Source organism: Lepidochelys olivacea, assembly GCF_965140295.1.
Source record: "Lepidochelys olivacea isolate rLepOli2 genome assembly, chromosome: 7".
Taxonomy (NCBI): domain Eukaryota; kingdom Metazoa; phylum Chordata; order Testudines; family Cheloniidae; genus Lepidochelys; species Lepidochelys olivacea.
In genome coordinates, this window is record NC_140417.1 from 123,698,964 (window position 1) to 123,715,779 (window position 16,816).

Genomic DNA, 16,816 nt, shown 5'->3' on the forward strand with positions numbered 1-16,816 from the left:
GTCAACTCCCACACGCGACTGAGAGATCAACTTCTGCCTCTGCTCTGCCAATGCCTTGAGCCTTCGCCACCCACTCGTTAATGTTTTCAGATGAACACCTTCACGTTGTCTCCTATACCACCTCTTGCAGTCGGGAGGAGCACGTCATAAACCTCTACCAACCTACTCACCGCCCTCCTTTAAAATCCTCTTTTGCTGCAACAACTCGCTACAAATCACAACACCTGCTGCCCTGCGAGACAGCTGCCCAGCGCTCCGACCAGCATCGTCTCATTGTTTCCTTCTGTTCCCCCTCAGTCTGTCTGTAGCCACCCGTTGGCTGTCGATTGCAAGCGGTTTGGGGCAGAGACCAGTTCTTTGTTCTATGTCTGTACAGCGCCTAGCGTAACTGGGGGCTGGGCCCTGCCGAAGGTCCTAGGCTTTAGCACAGTGACGACAGTGAGGATAATGGGGAATTGCAAATTTGGGAGCATCAAAAATTCTCGAGTCAGACCTGGTAAAACCCAAAGACAAATGTTGGGCTGGCACATGAGCCACCAAGCTACACCTGGGCCCGCTTCCAACCTCCCTCTGCAACCACCAGAGCTAGAAACTTCCTTTAAAAAAAAAAAAGAAGCCAAGGGCCGCCCTCATCACATGACTCCAGGAGACGAGCCTGTAAGAGAAAGATCAGCAGACTAATGGGACTCCTCGCAGTGATACTGCACAGGCTTGCCCACCTACAGCCCAAATAGACTACAACTCCCATCAGCCACCGCTGCCCGCCGTCCGGCCTGGCATGCGCAGAGCGGCTGCGGGGCGCGGATGGGCGGTCGCCGCGCGGCATGCCGGGAGCTGTAGTGCCTCTATGCCTCCCAGGCGCTTGCCTGTGCCGCCGCTGGGGACTACGTTTCCCGTGGGTCTGCGGGCGGCGCGTGCGCCCTGCCAGGGGAAGCGGCGGTTCCTGCTTGCGCTGGCTGCGGCCTGCCTGGCACTGAGGGAGGGGGCGGCCCAGGCCCCGGACCGGCGGCGGCGGAGCAGCGGGGCGGGGCTATGGACCCGGCGGAGGCCGTGCTGCAGGAGAAGGCCCTGAAGTTCATGGTGAGGGGCAAAGGGCCGGGGCCCCTGGCGGGCCGGAGGACGGGTGTGGGGCCGACTAGGGGGAGGGGCAAGTGGGGGGGCGTGCTGAGGTTGGGGGGCAAAGGGCTGGGGGAGGGGGGAGTTGGGGGGGCGGGCTGAGCTTGGGGCGGGGGGGCAAAGGGCGGGGGGAATTGGGGGGGGCGGGCTGAGCTTGGGGCGGGGGGGCAAAGGGCGGGGGGAATTGGGGGGGGCGGGCTGAGCTTGGGGCGGGGGGGCAAAGGGCGGGGGGAATTGGGGGGGGCGGGCTGAGCTTGGGGCGGGGGGGCAAAGGGCGGGGGGAATTGGGGGGGGCGGGCTGAGCTTGGGGCGGGGGGGCAAAGGGCGGGGGGAATTGGGGGGGGCGGGCTGAGCTTGGGGCGGGGGGGCAAAGGGCGGGGGGAATTGGGGGGGGCGGGCTGAGCTTGGGGCGGGGGGGCAAAGGGCGGAGGGAATTGGGGGGGGCGGGCTGAGCTTGGGGCGGGGGGGCAAAGGGCGGGGGGAGTTGGGGGGGGCGGGCTGAGCTTGGGGCGGGGGGGCAAAGGGCGGGGGGAGTTGGGGGGGCGGGCTGAGCTTGGGGCGGCGGGGCAAAGGGCGGGGGGAGTTGGGGGGGGCGGGCTGAGCTTGGGGCGGGGGGGCAAAGGGCGGGGGGAGTTGGGGGGGGCGGGCTGAGCTTGGGGCGGGGGCGCAAAGGGCGGGGGGAGTTGGGGGGGGCGGGCTGAGCTTGGGGCGGGGGGGCAAAGGGCGGGGGGAGTTGGGGGGGGCGGGCTGAGCTTGGGGCGGGGGGGCAAAGGGCGGGGGGAGTTGGGGGGGGCGGGCTGAGCTTGGGGCGGGGGGGCAAAGGGCGGGGGGAGTTGGGGGGGGCGGGCTGAGCTTGGGGCGGGGGGGCAAAGGGCGGGGGGAGTTGGGGGGGGCGGGCTGAGCTTGGGGCGGGGGGGCAAAGGGCGGGGGGAGTTGGGGGGGGCGGGCTGAGCTTGGGGCGGGGGGGCAATGGGCGGGGGGAGTTGGGGGGGGCGGGCTGAGCTTGGGGCGGGGGGGCAATGGGCGGGGGGAGTTGGGGGGGCGGGCTGAGCTTGGGGCGGGGGGGCAATGGGCGGGGGGAGTTGGGGGGGCGGGCTGAGCTTGGGGCGGGGGGGCAAAGGGCGGGGGGAGTTGGGGGGGCGGGCTGAGCTTGGGGCGGGGGGGCAAAGGGCGGGGGGAGTTGGGGGGGGCGGGCTGAGCTTGGGGCGGGGGGGCAAAGGGCGGGGGGAGTTGGGGGGGGCGGGCTGAGCTTGGGGCGGGGGGGCAAAGGGCGGGGGGAGTTGGGGGGGGCGGGCTGAGCTTGGGGCGGGGGGAGGGGTCAGTGTTTGGGGGAGCCAGGCGTTGGGGGGACAGGTGAGCGCTAAGCTGTGGGATTCCCAGAGGGTGGGGGAGGGTAAAGGGCTGGGGAACAGGGCATGGGGGGGTGCTGAGCGGCGGGAGGCAAAGGCCTGGGGAAGGTAGGCTTGGGGGAGGGGAAGGGATGGGTGGGCACCTGAGGGGGTAGGAGCAGGTGGTGATGGTGAAGGCAGTATTGGGAGTCTCAAAGGGTGAACACCAGAGTGTTGAAGCACGGGGGGCACTTGGGGCAGAACTGGGTGGGGAAATATGCCACGGTGCTGAGTCAGGAAGGGGGCAAGTTCTGGAATATGCGAGGCAGGCACCTTGGAGGAAGAGTGAGTGCTGGTATGGGGGGAAGGCACCTGAACATTTGTAAAGTTGGCCAGTGTTGGCAGTACATAGTGAGACAAGTAGTAGAGCTTGGGGTATCTTTTGGCTGGGTTGGGGGATGCTAGTGATGGGAATGGGGCTTACCTATAGGAGGTGGGGTTAAATGTTGGGCTTTGGGTGCAAGAGCATGTGGACAAGAGACATTGCACTGGGGGACAGGGGTGCAGATGTGGCAGGAGGGCACCTGCAGTATGGTTGCAGTTCTCTGGTGGTCCTAGAGATTCTAAACAAGATTTCTAGCCTGACTTGGTGGTAAGAGATGACCCATCAAGCACTGGTGCCTGAGAGAGGTGAAGATTTTGTTCTGCATGTAGTTTGTGGGGTGTATTAGTTTCATCTGCACATCTGCTCTCCATAGTGGGGTTTCTTTTTAATTTTTCTCTTATGCCCCTTTTTATCTTGGGTGCGGAATTGTATATAATGATGTTTTAATCGGTTATGTTTTCCTGCTACATATCCTTGTTAATAGAGTGGATGTAAATAGCCATTATACTGTCTTGGTTTATAAATGGGCCTGTGGCACAGAAAATAGCTTTGGGCATCAGTAGCCAAATCAGTTTTCAAATTTGACTGTTTAGATTTAAGATAATATACCAAATGAAGCAGTTATATTCCTTTTTTTACCATTGTTGATATTTCTAGATTTTGGTTGGAAAATAGCATCAAGAAACTGAAGCAAACAGTGATGCCAGCTTAATTAAATGCTAATTTTAGATGCTCTAAATTGTTCTGCTTCTAAGAATACATTTCAAGTGACTGGCAACATTTGCTGAAAGTTTATTTGTTGTGGATTAATGATTCAGTGGCACAGAATTAAATCTTTACTCATAAAGAGTCTAAAATACAGCTAACGTGGAAATATTGAAACACTAGATACAAATCTTGGCTTTCATTTGCACTTCAAAAGGTAGTAGAAAGTCTAAACTCTTAATTAGCTTCTATTTTTTGTCTTGTAGAATTGATATCGGTTTTTAAATCTCTTGTTTCTGTTCAGATCATTGAATTCTTTTGCCAGTTCCTTGTATTTTTGTCAGGTTTATGGAATCTCAGGTTGAAGAGGTGAAAAAGATATTGGATGTCAAAATATCTTTGGCAGCAAAAAATGCCCTCTCCATATGTGATTGACATGAGGAGTATGCCATATCCCGTTGGATATATATCTGGCCATAATAATCCACTCATTTGTGACCTACCTCTAGGCTTGATAATTACAACTTATTGTAACTAGGAGTCATGAAGTCTTGCACCTTGAAAAAATTCCAGCTGTCTACTTAGTAGTACAGAGCACCATGTTGATGCTCCTGATTCCACATCGGCTCCCAATTGAATAAAGAGTCCAGTTCAAGGTCTCTGACCTGATATTTGGAGCCCTCCATGGTATTGACCTTAGGTATCTGATGGAATACCTGACCTTCCATGACCACAGCCAGGCTATGTTCTGCTGGAACAATGAAACGTTAATGAATTGGGAGAGGCGAGTCAGCGTGGGAGAAAGAACTTTCACAGGAACAGGCCATAGACTGTTGAACTCACTCTGAGTGTTGAGTGACCAAGGACTTCACTGAATTGAGGAATAAATGACAGAGTGCTTTGCTTTTTAGTTTTCCCTAAAAGAGTTCTTTACACACAGATATGCAAAACACACAAAGAAACAAAAGCAATCAAATAAGAAAAACGATAAACTAAGCATTTTATTTTATAAACTGGAAGGGAAGAGAGAGAGTCTTTTATCTGGAGATTTGTGAGTGCTGTGTAGCCTGTCGCTTAAATCAGCTTCTGTACCAGTTGACTGGAGGATCACTAATGTGATGCTAGTTTTTAAAAAAGGTTCCAGAGGTGTTCCTGGCAATTGTAGGACAGTAAACCTAACTTCAGAAGCAGGCAAATTGGTTGAAACTATAGTAAAGAACAGAATTATTAGCCACATAGATTAACATGATTTGTTTGGGGAAGTCAACACAGCTTTTGCAAATCATGCCTTGCCAATCTATTAGAATTCTTTGAGGGGGTCAACAAACATGTGGACAAGGGTGATCCAGTGGATATAGTGTACTTGGACATTCAGAAAGCCTTTCACAGGGTCCCTCACCAAAGGCTCTTAGGCAAAATAACCTGTCATGGATAAGATGGAAGGTTCTCTCATGGATCAGTAATTGGTTAAAAGATAGGCAACAAAGGGTAAGAATAAATGGTCCATTTTCAGGGTGGGGAGAGGTAAATAACGGTGTCCCTCGGCGATCTGTACTGGGACCAGTGCTGTTCAACATATTCATAAATGATCTGGAAATAAGGGGTAAACAGGTGGCAAAATTTGCAGATGATACAAAATTACTTAAGATAGTTAAGTCCAAAGCTGACTGCGAAGAGTTGTGAGGGGACCTCACAAAACTGGGTGACAGGGTAACAAAATGGCAGATGAAATTCAATGCTGATAAATGCAAAGTAATGTGCATTGGAATACCTAATTCCAGCTATACATACAAAATGATGGGGTCTAAACTAGCTGTTGCCACTCAAGAAAGTGATCTTGGGGTCATCCTGGATAGTTCTCTGAAAACATCTGCTCAGTGTGCAGCGGTAGTCAAAAAAGCTAACAACGTTATGAACCATTAGGATTGGGATAGATGGTAAGGCAGAAAATATCATAATGCCACTGTATAAATCCATCGTATGCCCATACCTTGAATACTTCCTGCAGTTCTGGTCACCCCATCTCAAAAAAGATATATTAGAATTGAAAAGGTACAGAGAAGGGCAACAAAAAAGTGTATAGAACAACTTTGATATGATGGGATATTTAAAAGACTGGGACTTTTCAGCTTGGAAGAGACAAATAAGAGGGGATACGACAGAAGTCTATAAAATCATGAATGGTGTGGAGAAAGAATAAGGAAGTGTTTTATACCCCTTCCCATAAAAGAAGAATTGGAGGTCACCCAATTAAATTAATAGGCAGCAGGTTTAAAACAAACAAAAGGAAGTACTACTTCACACAACACAGTCAGTCTGTTGCCAGGGGATGTTGTGAAGGCCAAAAGTATACGTGGGTTCAAAAAAGAATGAGATAAGTTCATGGACGATAAGTCCATCGATGGCTATTAGCCAAGATCATCAGGGATGTGATCCTGTGCCCTGGGTGTCCTAAACTTCTAACTACCAAAAGCTGGGAGTGGATGATGGGATGGATCACTTGATAATTGTCCTATTCTGTTCAATCCCTCTGAAGCATCTGGCCCTTGCCACTGTCAGAAGATAGGATACTGTGCTAGATGGGCTGTTGGTCTGACCCAGTATGGCCATTCTTAAGTTCTTATCTTATTTATATCTGTTTTTGGGAGAGAGGGGGAGGATTTATATTGGCACCCTTCACTATAGTTTCTGAGCACTTCCCACTTTAATTAGATTGGCAAAGCAAGGTCCCTAATTGGATTTCTTGGGGTCTTCTGCTCTTCTCACATCCCTGATTATGGGGGCTCTGCATAGAGCAGATTTTTGGAGTAGGTACAAGGGGCAATTGTACATGCCAACCAGGTCATGTTGGAAAACTGGTTTGTTGATTTCTCTCTAAATGCTTGGGAGTTGCTTAGGTATCGTGGTGATGGCAGCCATATAAGTACCTACATAGATCTGGAAAGATGTATTGTAGTTCATCCAGTGGTGGATCATCCACAGTTTACTCTCCCATATGTCCACATGGATGATATGCTTGGTATACCATCACTCTGACTGACTAAGTGGGTCATAGATTGGGCCGAAGTGGGATATGCAATTAATTATTGATTTACATGGCATCTTTCACAAGAGCCAAAGTGTGCCTTTCCATATCAGATATTGAGAAACTCTTCATATCGACCAGACCCATTATCTATCTGGCTTCTGGTATTTTTGTTTTTACTACAGAGTCACATGTAATGACTGTTTGAAAACAGTTCAGTAGGTGGTGGTATCTCTGTCCCTGTCTGTAAGATTGTTTTTCATTTTTAAAATGTTTTGTGACTAATCATCAGTAATGACATTGGATCAATTGCTAAGCCACTAGATGTCAAGAAGAAATGCATGCTAATTTTGTTGTTGGTGTTTTCACACCTAGCCAGTGATGGAAAATGTTATATTGAAACCTCATCCAGTGACTTAATGGATGAAATGAAGCCTTGTGTAAAAACAGGAGCTTATTCTTTTTCTGTGTGTCAGAAATCAGTTTATAGATTTGACATTTTGAAAAACGAAGTGGGCTCATATTGGAGTTGTTTTTTGAGCAGATGAGGATAGCAGAGGAAAGGAAGCCCTTGTCCCTGCTAGTTGGTAGTAGCTTGATTACCTGTCAATGATATATTTATGATGCATCCAACCTGTATCTCTCATCGATTTATTAGATAAGTCTGATCATATGTAATACATATTATCTAATTAATTTTAGGTAATGACATTCTACCTACCCAAATTACTCCTACAGTTTCAAGTAGACATAATATTCACTTACAATCCTAAATTATTGTTGTACTGTTAAGCAGCTAATCCTCAGAGATATTTTAGTGGCGAGTTAAGTGATTCCCTCTGTGTAGTTTATGCATCAACCTTATCTTGTAAGGATTCTCTTGGATCCTTTTGGATGAAAACTACTGTATAAATGTAAGGTATAAGGCAGCATGAATTGTATAGGCCAGTGCTCTGTAGCAAGTGCAGGAGGGATTTTGTAGCACTGCAATCTACCTATGTTCCCATCATCCATTTTGTGGTGTTTCTTAAATACCCTGGATAAAACAGCAGTCATCAAAAGGTTTAAGTTATAAGAGATATGGTGCCCTATTAATGCATAAGCTTAGAGGAGAATTACATATGCTCCTTTAGTATTTGAAAAAACGTCTTGTTTTAAATAAAGCTCTGGGTTTTTTTTGTTTTGTTAAAGAATATGGAATTTTATTGTCATAACCATTTTCAAAAGTACTAAGAATGAGGAGTTCAATAAGTAACTTCCCTATTTGAATAAACTGTTTAAAAATGTAGATACAGTGCTTAAAGAATAAATGTAATAGGCTCAGCTGAGACTTTGATTAAATGTCATATAAACTAAACTATGTACGCCTGCATAGAATAGTAGATATTTTTTTCAAAGTAGCTTCAAATGGTTCTTTTAAGTGTATGAATGTTCTGATGATTATCTTTTTAATTAAAATGAGAAATCTTTGTTTAAAGTGGCATTCTTTTTTTTACAGCCTGTTACAGTCTCCGTAACAATCATTTCTTAAGTCTGAACGTTTTTAATTCCAGGAATCCATTTATATGAAACTATGTTGAGACTTAATTAAGGAATGATTCTTACAAAGCTTGTAAATAGCCAGGAAAAAAGGGACAGAAAATAAAACTGACAGTCACACTTAACAAAATGATTGTTACAAGGTATGTAATATGCTATAAAAATACAATAAAGGCCTTTTTATAAGAGTTCATATTTTTGATCCTCATTCTGAAAGGTATTTAAGAAAAATATCAAGGCTCTGTGAAGCAACATCTGTTTTCCTGAATGGACTAGTGACAACTTCAATTGTATTTAATTAGCAGTGCATGGAGCTGTACCTGATCAATTTAGGATCCTGTTTAAAATGCCTCTGCAGGCAGTATTTTAATATAGATTTAAGTTTTACCTTCTGTTTTTCACTATATGTGAATGAGGCAATCTCTGCCCACCGGCATTCCTGCCGTGGTTCATGGATGGGAAGATGTTGATACTGGCATTCTTCACTGATATAGTCTGTCTTCCACATACAAATTTACATTTCCCTTCCCTGGAATGGAGAGATATAAGGCCTGATCCTGGGAGGTGCTGAATACCCTTTAGTGCCATAAGAATGTCAGGCCATTAGCTTTTTCAACAGCTTCTGCCTTTGTGAATCTTCCAGTACTGTTTAATAAATATACACATTTGTTTCATCCCCCATTGACTGTATTGGCATTGATCCTCCAGGACTCTAAAGACTTTGAGATCTATGGATGAACAATGCTATATAAGAGCTAGGTATATTTGTTGTTGTTAAGGTGCTATGTAAATGCAAAGTGTGTTATATTCCCTTACCCATCGCGTATGGTTTACAGCAACTATGGGAACATGCTATCATTGCATTGCCAGAAAAACCCTGTGTTTCCTTAAATTTCATGATTACTAGATTTGTAGTGACTTTTGACCTCCTCCTAGTAAGCCAGCCAATAAGCTAAGCAGGATCCAACATGATTTGGATCTTAATTAACTCAGGATTCACTTTTCCTTTAACTGTTTTTCTCTGGCTGCTTTAGTAAAGGCATTTGCAGTGGAAACAGACATTCAAATTCTTAGCCTCTGTGGTGGTCCAGTTTGTATTGACTACTTCTAGCTTGGGTGTTGGTAAGAACGAACCTTTAATATCCCAGAACTTAATAATTGTTTTAATAGTTATTTTAGATAAATTGCTTTTTACAGGTAATAGTATGCTTGCATTGCTTTCATTTTGATAGAGAATACCAAGTATCCAAGACAAGGGAAACATAAGGAGACATGAGCTTTCCTGAGCTACAGCTCACTTTAGATAAGCTATTACCAGCAGGACAGTGGGGTGGGAGGGGGTATTGTTTCATATTCTCTGTGTATATATGAAGTTTGCTGCATTTTCCATGGTATGCATCCGATGAAGTGAGCTGTAGCTCACGAAAGCTCATGCTCAAATAAATTGGTTAGTCTCTAAGGTGCCACAAGTACTCCTTTTCTTTTTGCGAATACAGACTAACACGGCTGTTACTCTGAAACCTGTCATAAGGAGACATGTATCTAAGAAATAAAGGAGTTCAGGAGAGCTAGCAGTTTCTCAAAGAGACTGTATTAAAGGCACAACTGCAAACTGTGCTGATGAAAAGAAAAGATAGGAAGAATAGTAAGAGGCCAATATGAGCTCTTTAATGACCTGAAAAACAAAAAGGAATCCTACAGAAAGTGGAAACATGGAGAGATTAATAAGGGGGAATACAAAAAGAATAGCACAATTGCTTGGGGACAAAATCAGAAAGGTGTAACTTATTTTGTGCTTTAGCCTAGCAAGGGACATAGAAGACAATAAGAAGAGATTTTTAAAATACATTAGGACCAAGAGAAAGATGAAGGAAAGGCCTCTACTTAGTGCGGAAGGGGAGCTAATAACAAATGACATCAAGGAGACTGAGATGGTTAATGCCTGTTTTGCTTCAGTCTTCACTAAAAAGGCTTATGCATTGAATATTTGGTCACCAATCAATGTTAACTACAAGGGGGACGCAAACCAAAACTGGAAAATAACACATTAAAGAATATTTAGATAAGTTAGATTTATTCAAGTAGGCCAGGCCTCATGAAATACACCTGTGTTACTTAGGGAATTAACTGAAGCAATCTTGGAGCCATTAGCAGTTACCTTCGAGAACTCATGGAGGACAAGTGAGGTACCAGAAGAATTGGAGAAGGGCAAACATAATACCTATCTTCCAAATGGGGAAAAAAGTGCACCTGGGAATTTATAGACCAGTCAGCCTAACTTTGATACCTGCAAAGATACTGGAACAAATTATTAAACAATTTGTTTGTAAGCACTGGGAGGGTAATAGGGTTCTAAGGAATAGCCAACATGGATTTGTCAAGAAGAAATCTTGCCAAACCGACCTAATTGCCTTCTTTGACAGGGTTACTGGCCTGGTGGATGGGGGAAGCAGTAGACGTGATAGATCTTGATTTTAGTAAGGCTTTTGTCACAGTCCCACTGAACATTCTCACCAGCAAACTAGGGAAATGTGGTCTAGATGAAATTACTATAATGTAGGCGCACAACTTGGTACCACATGTCATTTTGATTAAAAAACTAGAACAATATAAAATGAATGTGGAGCACACTAAATGAATTAAAAACTGATCGGTCTTAATATAACTGTAAATGGGGAATGATCACTGAGCAGATCTCTTTCCAAGAGTCTCAGTTCTTGGCCCCGTGCTATCTAACATCTTTATCAATGACCTGGAAGAAAACATAAAATCATCACTGATAAAGTTTGCAGATGACCCCAAAATTGGGGGAGTGGTAAATAATGAAGAAGATGGGTCACTGATTCGGAGCAATCTAGTTTGCTTGTTAAACTGGGCACGAGCAAACTATGTGGTTTAGTACGACTAAATGTAAATGTGTTCATCTGGGAGCAAAGAATATAGGACATACTTACAGGACGGGGGATGCTCCAGGATGGTGTGGATTGCACCCTCAGCAAGTTTGCAGATGACACTAAACTGGGAGCAGAGGTAGATACACTAGAGGGTAGGGATAGGATACAGAGGGACCTAGACAAATTAGAGGATTGGGCCAAAAGAAATCTGATGAGGTTCAACAAAGACAAGTGCAGAGTCCTGCACTTAGGACGGAAGAATCCCATGCATCGCTACAGACTAGGGACCGAATGGCTAGGCAGCAGTTCTGCAGAAAAGGACCTAGGGGTTACAGTGGACGAGAAGCTGAATATGAGTCAACAGTGCGCCCTTGTTGCCAAGAAGGCCAATGGCATTTTGGGCTGTATATGTAGGGGCATTGCCAGCAGATCGAGGGACGTGATTGTTCCACTCTATTCGACACTGGTGAGGCCTCATCTGGAGTCCTGTGTCCAGTTTTGGGCCCCACACTACAAAAAGGATGTGGAAAAATTGGAGAGAGTCCATCGGAGGGCAACAAAAATGATTAGGGGACTGGAACACATGAGTTATGAGGAGAGGCTGAGGGAACTGCGGATGTTTAGTCTGCGGAAGAGAAAAATGAGGGGGGATTTGATAGCTGTTTTCAACTACCTGAAAGGGGGTTCCAAAGAGGATGGCTCTAGACTGTTCTCAGTGGTGGCAGATGACAGAACAAGGAGTAATGGTCTCAAGTTGCAGTGGGGGAGGTTTAGGTTGGATATTAGGAAAATCTTTTCCACTAGGAGGGCAGTGAAACACTGGAATGCATTACCTAGGGAGGTGGTGGAATCTCCTTCCTTCGAAGTTTTTAAGGTCAGGCTTGACAAAGCTCTGGCTGGGATGATTTAATTGGGGATTGGTCCTGCTTTGAGCAGGGGGTTGGACTAGATGACCTCCTGAGGTCCCTTCCAACCCTGATATTCTATGGTTCTATGACACAGGGACTCTGAAAGATTTGGGGTTGTGGTGGAGCATCCCAGTGGGACACTGTAGCCAAAAGAGCTAATGAGATCCTGAGATGCATAAACAGGGGACTCTGGAGTAAGTTATTTTACCTCTGGATTTGGCATTGGTGAGATCACCGATGGAATGCTGTGTCCTGTTCTGGTGTCAACAATTAAATAGAGATGTTGATAAACTGGAGGGGATTCAGAGAATGATTAAAAAATTGGAAAACATGCCTTACAGTGATAGACTCAAGGAGCTCAATTTAGTTAGCGTAATAGAGAGAAGGCTAAGGGGTGGCTTGCTTACAATCTATAAATACCTACTTACAGTAAATCTACATTGCAGTGTAAGCCCGGGGTTAGTGGGACTTGAGTCAGCTGACCTGTGTTAGAGAACCCTGGGCTTGATCATCTACACTGATTCTTAACCCTATGCTAAGATTTTTCAAATCTGGGCTTGAACCTGGGGCTCTGGTGTCCACACTGCAGCTTGTTGACCGGAGTCAAACCAAACATATCCCAGAGCCTCTAGCACCTTCCTGAAATGTACCCACTCTAGCCCTTTGACCATGATGCACTGTGGGAAATCTTTACTGCCCACCCTGCATGTTACAGGAAGTGTGACCAGCCTGCCGAGCAGTCATTTTGGTCTGTGTTCTCCCAGATACTGGAGCCAGCCTTTTGAAGAACTTCTCTTGCTTGCACTTCACTCCTGTGTCAGGAAACAGGCAGAACTTCCATGAGATGCTGGTGGACATTTCCATGGCACTTTCTGACCCACCAAAGGTACCTGATCAATTTCATCATGGAGGAGGAGGCAGAGGAGGAACAGTACCCTGGCATGGCAGATTTGCACTGGCAGATGCTGCTCAGAACAACCAGTGCATCTGGTGCAGCACTACAAGACCTAGGATGACCAGCAGTGGGTCTAGAACTTTCGCGTGAAGAAAGCTACATTTCTGGAGCTTTGTGAGCAGCTTTCCCTGACTCTCTAGTGTAAAGACACACACATGAGGCACTCTTGCCTGTCCATAAGCGGGCTGCTATGACCGCCTGGAAGCTGGCTACCCCAGACTGCTACAAGTCTGATGTCTACCAGTTTGATGTTGGAGAGTTGACTGTGGTTGAAGTGGTTGCCTCAGAAACCTCTGCTATCAGGCATGTGGTGTACCCCAAGGTGGCGGGCGTTCAAGATATTCTGGAGGCAATTGCTGACTTTGAGATAATGGGGTTTCCAAACTGCACTAGGGCCATTGATGGGACTCATGTTCTTAGTTTGCCCTCCTTAAGGCGCATGTGAGGACATAGACCACAAAGGGCACTACATTGTCATGCAGGCCCTCATGGATCACAGAGGCTGATTTATGAATGGCAGTGTGGGCTGCACTGGAAAAGTTCACAGTGTCAGTTATTCGCCATTCGGGAGTCTACATTTATGGACAGGCTGGCATGCTAGTCCCACTAAATGATACTATAAATGGAGTTGCAGTCTCCACTGTTATTCTGGGGGACCGTGCCTACCTCTTTTTGCCTTGTTTTATGAAACTACACCCTGATTTCAGAGGCTCTGGCAAAAGGAGGTTTGTTTACACTCTCAGCAGGTGAAGAGTGGTTGTTGCATGTGCTTTTGGCAGATTAAAATCCTGGTAGAGGTGTCCACAGAGCCATTTGGATGCCAGTGTCATCAACGCTGTCTGCATTACTATGGCTTGCTGTGCTCCTCGCAACCTTTGTGAAGCCAGAGGTGAGTCATTTCCTCCTGAATGGACCTATGACCGTGAGGGGCCGCTGAATCGTTATGCTCAGCCAAACAGTGCATCTGTCTCGAGCTGGCACCCAGGAAGCAGAGGTCGGGGATGTTTTGAGTTCTTACAGTACGGACTTGTACAGCCCAGTGGAAGAGGGGAATAGTACCTGTATGAATGTGCTTGTTGGGGGGAAAGGGGCTAATGGATTTTGGGGAATGTTTGCTTGATTGCTGTGCAATATACTTATGCATGACATGTTGAATAACGAATTGGGGGGTGGCAGTGTAGGTTCATAGAAGGAAGGTATTGAAGGGTGAATTGCTGTACCTAACCGCATAGAGGAATAGTGTTGCTTAGTCATGTATAATTGCCCCGATCATAGAATCATAGAGTCATAGAATATCAGGGTTGGAAGGGACCCCAGAAGGTCATCTAGTCCAACCCCCTGCTCAAAGCAGGACCAATTCCCAGTTAAATCATCCCAGCCAGGGATTTGTCAAGCCTGACCTTAAAAACCTCTAAGGAAGGAGATTCTACCACCTCCCTAGGTAACGCATTCCAGTGTTTCACCACCCTCTTAGTGAAAAAGTTTTTCCTAATATCCAATCTAAACCTCCCCCACTGCAACTTGAGACCATTACTCCTCGTTCTGTCATCTGCTACCATTGAGAACAGTCTAGAGCCATCCTCTTCGGAACCCCCTTTCAGGTAGTTGAAAGCAGCTATCAAATCCCCCCTCATTCTTCTCTTCTGCAGGCTAAACAATCCCAGCTCCCTCAGCCTCTCCTCATAACTCATGTGTTCCAGTCCCCTAATCATTTTTGTTGCCCTTCGCTGGACTCTCTCCAATTTATCCACATCCTTCTTGAAGTGTGGGGCCCAAAACTGGACACAGTACTCCAGATGAGGCCTCACCAATGTCGAATAGAGGGGAACGATCACGTCCCTCGATCTGCTCGCTATGCCCCTACTTATACATCCCAAAATGCCATTGGCCTTCTTGGCAACAAGGGCACACTGCTGACTCATATCCAGCTTCTCGTCCACTGTCACCCCTAGGTCCTTTTCCGCAGAACTGCTGCCTAGCCATTCGGTCCCTAGTCTGTAGCTGTGCATTGGGTTCTTCCGTCCTAAGTGCAGGACCCTGCACTTATCCTTATTGAACCTCATCAGATTCCTTTTGGCCCAATCTTCCAATTGGTCTAGGTCATGTTTTTAGTTTTATCCCAGATCATGTTTTTAGTTTTATCCCAAATCATGATTGTATGAGGTGATGCACTGATAGCAATACACTTTTAAAAAAGGCTTTATCTGTAGACGAGTTAAACCTGTACGACAGTCGCCTATTGCTACTCAGGCCAGCTGACATTACAACACCCAAAAACAACTACCAGAAGAACCTTTCCAAAACAAAAATATAAAAGAGCAGGAAATAGTGCAAACATGACATAAACCTTCTACCGCTACTTGTCTCTTGGCTCCATGTTCTCCATTCCCTTCTTTCCCCATTTTCTGCGTTCTTGGTGCCAGGCTGGGGGTGGAGGTATCCACAGGAGAGGGGTTCGAAACCCCCAGTAGCCTTCCTTCTTGTTGCTCTGCCCAGCCTTTTTTGGGCTTGAACGCGTGGGCTGCCCCAACATGGAGTTGTCCAAGGTATTTTTAGACTGAGGGTACGTTGCAGGGAGATCAGGTCATGGTGTGGGAAAGGCAGCAGGAGCCGGTGCTCCACCCGCCATGGTGGAGATGAGTCACTCAAACAGTTTTCTGGGCTCTGTCCTTCTCCCTTAGCCACCATTCCTGTTCTAGGAACTGTGTTGCAAGTGACTGCTCCACAGCTGAAACCCTGTCCTCCCCCCGAGCAGCAAGCCTTAGCTTTTCCACCTGCCTCTCAGCATGCTATTGTTCCAGTCTTTCATCTCTCTGCTGCTGGTATTGGACTCTCAAGAACTTTGAGAGCCCTCTCAAGAACTTTGACTGTAACTTCATCTCAGAAATGCTTCCGTCTGGAACGGTCCACAAAGGTTTATTGGGCCAAGCGTCAAATTCTGGTTGTACAGCAACCAATGGAGATTAAGGGGCCTGAAATAGGACAAGAAATAGAGGGTTATTGTCTAAAGTAGCTCAGTGAAGGAGCATAGAGTTAATTCTTGTGGAATCTCAAGGACATAAAATGTTACATTTCAAAACTGAACCAAAATATATTGTGAAAGGGATGCTTCTGTCCACAGAATCTCTCTGGATACAGCCTGGTTAATCACAGTTCCAGAAGTGCAGAGACAATGGTAAGTTAAAATTTATAAGCTTTTTTGGTTTTATAAAAATTTCATAAGTAATTGGATTGTTGGGGGATGGCAACAAGTGCACTGGCAACAAAGGCTTTTTCTATCATTTCCAGCCTTTCATGTTTTGGAGGACATAACTGTTGTTTGTGGTGCCCTCATCGAAAAAGGAGATGTTATTCCAAGCTATTGGTGGGAAATCTACACTATACGCAGCTGAAGTAGTCAAACGTATAGTGACTGAACAGCACATCAATGAGTGTAGTGAGCTAGTCAGCTACCGAGGTGGCCCTGGAAAATACGCTTTTCCCAGCAATGTAACTACCTAGCTGGAGTTCCTGCTTCAAGAAGACTTTGCAGCTATCAGCAACCAGGCGTGTGTCAGAATCCATGAAGGAATTAACAGGATGCTGCCTTAGCTTACCCGTGGCTTACCCTGTTATGGCTTCATGCAAATACACAGAACTCCACAGCCTTCCTCCTTCCCGCTCATGGCACATTTCTGGACAAAAATTGACACCCCAGTCGTACTTGGAATATTTTGTTACCCACGGGCTGCATGGACAACCTCTAATTGAAATGGACTAGATTTGGAAATATAACAGTTTTACTTACACAAACACACACACACACACACACACTTCACTGTTTCTGGGTTGCTCCATAGATCACTGAGCAGTTACAGTGTGGCAGACTTTAGGACCTGTCAATGTAAGGTTATTAACTGTAAGAACTAGAAATGGCCCTAGCAAAAATTTGAGCTTTTCAATTAAAAATGCTCTTTAAATC

The 16,816-nt window shown here is 46.3% G+C and overlaps 1 protein-coding gene across 12 annotated transcripts in view; it reads left to right on the top strand.

Annotated features, from left to right (window-relative positions):
- Nucleotides 1-916: 916 nt before the first annotated feature.
- Nucleotides 917-16,816, top strand: part of BTRC (beta-transducin repeat containing E3 ubiquitin protein ligase) — a 171,308-nt gene continuing 155,408 nt past the window's right edge. For 6 of the 12 annotated variants that reach the window (XM_084633284.1, XM_084633291.1, XM_084633296.1 and 3 more), the window contains exons 1-2: nt 917-1,080; nt 15,977-16,030. In XM_084633284.1, the coding sequence (XP_084489410.1) occupies nt 1,033-1,080; nt 15,977-16,030 (102 nt within the window). In that variant the 5' untranslated portion in view covers nt 917-1,032. The remainder of the gene's footprint in view (nt 1,081-15,976; nt 16,031-16,816) is intronic. The other 6 variants (XM_084633289.1, XM_084633294.1, XM_084633292.1 and 3 more) reach the window with 1 other exon arrangement.